The following is a 6,009-nucleotide window of genomic DNA, read 5'->3' on the forward strand; positions in this document are numbered from 1 at the left end:
ACCACATGCCACTGGATATAATATAATTTTATGAAACATAGGGGATAAATAATGAGTACTCCCTCCATTCCTTATTATAAAAAACGAATAACCGAATTACGTTGATAAAAAAAGCAGTTAAAATTAGTTAAGAACAATCAATGTATAAAAAGTATAATTTCTTTTCCAAAAATACCCTCATTAATAAGGAGAAAGAACATGAAAGAGAACAATAGTAAATTATTAAAGAAAGAGAGAAGTGGGAAGGAGAGAGAGTGTGAGTTGGAGACAATAAATATGGGTAAAATAGGAAATCAACACAAAAAAGTAGAGACAACTTTTAAGTGTCTCTTATATATAAGAACATGCCATAAGTATCAAATGTCTCTTATAATAAGGAACGGAGGGAGTACTATTTATGACTAAATTTTACTCCTCTGGGCAGAGAGAGAATGTATTTTTTGATCCTATTTATAGGACACTGAGAGAAATTTTTTGTATGGATCTACAATTTTAGCCCTCGTTTATTATTATGTTAACTTTGTTTATATAAAGTATAATGTATATTAAATAAGGATAAAATTAAAAAGTCATTAAATTTTAAATAAGAGTTAATAAAGTTTAAGGTTTTTTTCCGTCTATGCGAAATATACTGGAAGTGTTTTATAAATATAATCAGAAGAGTATATTATATAATGATGCATTCATATCAACCTATTAATTAATTAATTTTTTTATTCCTAATTAATGTACCTGTTGGAAAATAACAAACTGTACTTTATTTAAATACTATATACTATACTAGTATGACAAGGCGGCTAGCGCCATCCACTACGACTAAAGAGGTTTGATTTATTATCACTATGTAATATAAAAATATTAACAATGCGCAGCAATCAAAAGCCATGACACAACTTGCGCTAATGGAGACCACTAAACCCATCATCTGAATGAAAACGAAAATTCGTTTCCTCTTATATTACAATTATAATTTACGAATTTTTGTGTAGTAAATATTACAATAAAGTTAATTAACAAGCAGGAACAGTATATTACATTATCTTAAAAATTACAAATCGGGAACTTGAGATTTATCATCTAACAGTAGAAGCAACATTATGAGCCCACAATTTTAGACTATCTTTCACATCGATTTCATTGTTGCTAGAAGGGACTCTCCAGTTCATCAGAAAAGGATTCCGATTTTGATTATTCTCTTTCTTTCTTCTTCTTTCCTGAAACTCCCATGCTTCTGAGAGATAAGGTCTTGAGATTTCTGAGTCATCAGAATGTCTTTCTTGTTCTTCTTCTCCTTCGTCTTCTTCGTCAGCATCTTTCTTCCCCAATCTCTGTAACCCAGGAATTATAGAAGCCAAGTTCGAATCTTTATCTTTTTCAGAGAAAACAAAACCCAGCCAAGTTCGAATCATCTTTTTCAGAGAAAACCCCAGATCCATAAACCCTTTTAGTTCCTCAAACTCAAGATCAGACAGGCTCTTTCTTTCCTTCTTGTTCATCCTTCTTCTAATATCTCTCTTCTTCTTGCTAGGCAGATCTTCAACATGGAGAGTCATCTGTTTTGGGGGTTCAATTTCTGGGTCTCTGTCTGTGGCTTCTTTTCCAGATAGAATGGTTTGAAGCTTCGAAGGAGCAAGAAGAACGGTGTCTGGGGAAAAAGAACCGAACTTGAAGCTCGTTAAGGAGTCGCTCATGGACCTGGTGTGGATGGTTTCGATGCGAGAAAGCTTCGGTCTTGGTGAATCTGGGATTTGTTTTTCTTCAATTTGATCTTCTGGATTTTCTTCAGAACTTGTTGATTTTATTGAATTAGGGATCTCCTTCAAGATTTCGACCTCAAACCAGCAAGAATCGTAGAGTTTTAGAAGATCCTCTGCTTCCATCAGCGGCGGCTCTTTGGAAAAATCAGCAGAAGAACCTTGCGCCAAATTCGGACCTATCTCTAATTTGCGTGGAACACTTCCCCAGGGATGATATTTATATACATATTATGCTTTTATTACGACATTGCCCTTCCCCGTGTTCTAATAATTAAAAAAAAAACAGAATTTTTTTGACCAACTAAAACTCAGAAGAATTCAACTTTTAACCAGTTAATTATATTTGTACACGTTTTACATCTGCGACGTTTTCAAATTTCAATGCTAATTTTTGTGGACCTACTTTTTTTTAATTTAAATTAAAAGATTGTAAGAATTGATTTGAGTGACATGCGGTAGTAGCGTACAGTGCTATTTTCGGAATGGAAAAACAAGCGTAATCATACATGTGATTCCTTTCAAATTTAATAAATGAATAAAAGATTAACCTATAGCAGAATAACAAAATTGAACTTACTATGTTGGAATAGATTTTAATAAAGATTATTTTTGCCAACAAGAAAGATGTTATTATAATCTCCAGCAGTCTTCATAAATGTTAGTTATAGTAAAAGAAGTATTCGATCCAAGAGTTAGTCATATATTTCATAAAAAATTTATATCTTATTATGGATTAAAAAATAATTTAAAAAGGCGCTAACGATGAAAAAGATTCAATACAATGAGGAAGAAATACATATGAATCTGGGTAGAGGAAAAGCAACTTTCTGAAACGGTGTGATGGAACATGGAAGTATGTAGAAGGAGAGGGAATTAAAGACGGTGAAAGTGACACTTTAGGACCAAATAAACTGAATAATGATATTTTAGGATTCAAAGCTATCTGAAGGAAATATCCCTATATTAATGCAAGTTCAAAATCATAAGAAAATAAAATTTAAAATTTTGGAAGTTAAATCAAAATCCATAAAACTTAATTACTTCCTTTGGTCCTTTTTATTATTATATTTCCTCCAATTCTATTTATAAGTTTCAAATTTAAAAAGAAGTGTGGTTCATTTTATAAGTTTTAATTTAGATGTTATTCTTAATTATTTTTTCTTGTTATATTTTTTCGTGCATTCTATTTTATCTTTTTTCTCATTCATTATAAGGATATATTTAAAAATAAAAGTATATTTTTAATTTATTTGTTGTTTTTAATTAATTTTAACTAATTATTTATTACCCGTAAATTAGTTATTTGAAACTCATAATAAGGACTGGAGGGAGTAAATGACCAGATCACATAAATTAAATTTTCTTAAAAAATTAATTAAAGCAAATAAATATGTAAAAAGTACAATTTATTTTCAAAAACACTATTATTATGGAAAGTGAGTGGGTAGATAATTAATGTAATAAGACTAATTAATATAATTACTTAAAATGTTTTACATGATGTTAGTATTTTTTTTTTTAATAAATAAGGACAAATCATTCTTAGAAAACTCTCTTGTACATAGGATAAAAGGAAGTAGAAAGATTGTGAATTAAAGTTTTCATATTTATTCTTAAGGTTTTTTTTAAGAAATAAGGAATCCTAATTTGTCATTTAGCCTCAAAGGAAAAGGAAGGGGTGGAGATAACAAGGAAATAAATGGTGCGGATGTCATACACAATGCATAATAAAATGCATAAATTAATAAATGAGAGGGCCCCCATAGAGACAGATGTTTAGTTGGCGAGTGGTTGATATCATAAAGTATGTACAAAGGGTCCCATCCTTTTCTGTGACCTTATACATTGACCCTTGGTGGTTCCATCTTTTTCTTATTAATTCCATGATTGCTCACACACAATCCAACTTATTTCTGCTTTCCACACATACCCCACTAATTAATACTCTTGCGCCCTTTCTCACTTGTCTCATCTTAATCAATATTAGTACTACATCTGTATTTCCATCGAGACTAAATAAAAAATAGGACAAGAAAGTATTATTACATGTTTTACAAATCACTTTGATATGAAAGCTCTTGTATAAATAAGAAACGTAGGTCTATCGGATTTTTGTTCAAGGTATATTATCATGTATTAAATATGACTATCTCTCCTAACAAATATTATGAGAAATTAGTTCATTCCATTAGACTCAACCTCGCTAATAATGCCAATTGTCTTTAAGAGCTTGTGTATTTTAGCCTTTAATGTATTGGAAGGGATAGACTTTAATCACAAGCATGCACGATAATAATCCAAGGGGAACAAACTGAGTTGCCTTTATCAGTGGTTAGGATAATTTGTCGCTCGTTTTGAAATTAGACAGAATTAGAAATTTTCTTTTTTCTTTCTTTTTTCCCCCCACACATGCCTCATCAATATACTTGCTTCCTTCCTCACCTGTATCAATCAAATATTAATCGTCAAATTGACATACATCTGTATTTCTATAGAATAAAATGTATAGTGAAAACGCCCCCAAAAAAAAAAAGGTTAACTTGTGGTGGGAAAGATAAGAGAGAACGATTGTACTGATCTATACTATTACTAAACGAAAATAAAAATTTTAGTTATACCAAACTGGCTCGGGTGGTACGAGATGGATTCATCAAATCCTAATGATTCAAAACTCAAAAAAATTCTTGAAATGGTTTTAATAAAGACGTGTGTTTGTGTGTGTGTGTGTGTGTGTGTGTGTGTGTGTGTGATATAAGACTTTAAAATTAATGTGAAAAGAGATGGAGACTGAAATTTATAAGATGATACGATAAATGGGACAATTCATAACAAGTAGGAGTAGGAAGGATAATAATCCAAAGCGAACGACTAAGTCGGCTTTATCAGTATCAGTAGGTATAACAGTGCATGTCGCTTGATTTCAAATTAGACAAAATCAAGAAATTTTCTTGGAATCACTGTGGTCGGCAGCTTTGGCTCTTACATATATAACATCAGAATTTGGTGTTAATCATAGGCTTCTTGAATTGCCTAAAACACCCCCCAAGTACACGTGGAGCTTATCCTACTGTAAAAGGAAATAAAAATTAGTTATTTAATTATATTCTTATAGTATTAATTTAGTTACAACTTGATGTAAACTTAATCTCTCAAAGTTTTAGTTATTTAATCTATTGGTCCTTATATTGTATTGCTCAATTATAATTCAATTACTGAAGGATTATTTGATATTCTGGATAGACAGGGTACCGATAAATTAAATGACTCAATCACACACTATTATAAGAATTAAATAATAATAATAATGATAATAATAATAATAACAATAACAATAATAATAATAATAATAATAATAATAATAATAATAATAATAATAATAATAATAATAATAATAAAAGTCACGTAGGACAGAGGTATGGTCAATATATACCTATGTTTGAAAATGTGTTCTTGCCCCAAATGACTTTTTGACTAAAAAAGGTTGCAATGATCACATGAAATATGAATTAAATTGGATATTATTATATCCTTTTCATTTAAAATAATGAAACACGCATAGCACACAAACACGTTAATGTTAGGTTTTGAACTGACGCCTCATCCAAACATACATAGTGAATATATAGCATTGTCGCTAGAATAACTAGCCATTGATTGAATATTTATCTGTATCAATCCAACTAGTTCAGGTATTTGTATGAATATTAAGTGGAGTATGAATAAAAACTAAGCTTTCAAATCTTGTAGTTGGCTTGCAGTTAAAATTCTTAGAGGTCTTCGTCTCTTCGATATGCAAAATATGGACATGATACGATGATATGCAACAATTTTCACTCGTGTAATGATTCTTTTTTTTTTTTTTTGGGGTGGAACTGTTAGGTTAGAAACAATTTTCAAAATTGGGAATTTGATCAATGTAGTCATGATTGGGTTTTGGGTGGTGTTAAAGCGAAAGCTTATCGTTATAATAATGCAGCTATATATATATATATGATGTGTAATTACTCCTCTGGTCCTTATTATAAGACCCCATTTGACTTTTTATTTGGTCTTAATTATAAGACCCCAAGCCATTTTATCTCTTATATTTATGCATTTTTTTCCAAGATAATCCTTCTAATAATGATAGTTTTAGCCAATATACTTAATTAGCAAGGATATTTTAGAAATAACAACATTTATTTATTATAAATAACCAACTTAACTTACTTCCTTAATCTTCTCAAATAAGTCAATTGGGTCTTATAATTAG

General features: G+C 30.2%; 1 protein-coding gene across 2 annotated transcripts; it reads right to left on the bottom strand.

Annotated features, from left to right (window-relative positions):
- Window positions 1–923: 923 nt before the first annotated feature.
- Window positions 924–2,015, bottom strand: LOC114741003 (uncharacterized). 2 transcript variants are annotated; one of them, XM_028929264.1, is made up of 2 exons: window positions 1,426–2,013; window positions 924–1,389 (listed from the first exon to the last, which is right to left on the bottom strand). In XM_028929264.1, the coding sequence occupies exons 1-2, from the start codon at window positions 1,878–1,880 to the stop codon at window positions 1,074–1,076; spliced, it is 771 nt and encodes a 256-aa protein (XP_028785097.1). In that variant the 5' UTR covers window positions 1,881–2,013; the 3' UTR covers window positions 924–1,073. The 2 variants fall into 2 exon arrangements, with proteins under 2 accessions (XP_028785097.1, XP_028785096.1); XM_028929263.1 differs by having other exon boundaries at window positions 924–2,015.
- Window positions 2,016–6,009: the final 3,994 nt, after the last annotated feature.

Source organism: Neltuma alba, unplaced genomic scaffold (assembly GCF_004799145.2).
Source record: "Neltuma alba isolate B1F8T4 unplaced genomic scaffold, ASM479914v2 tig00003229_pilon, whole genome shotgun sequence".
Lineage (NCBI taxonomy): Eukaryota > Viridiplantae > Streptophyta > Magnoliopsida > Fabales > Fabaceae > Neltuma > Neltuma alba.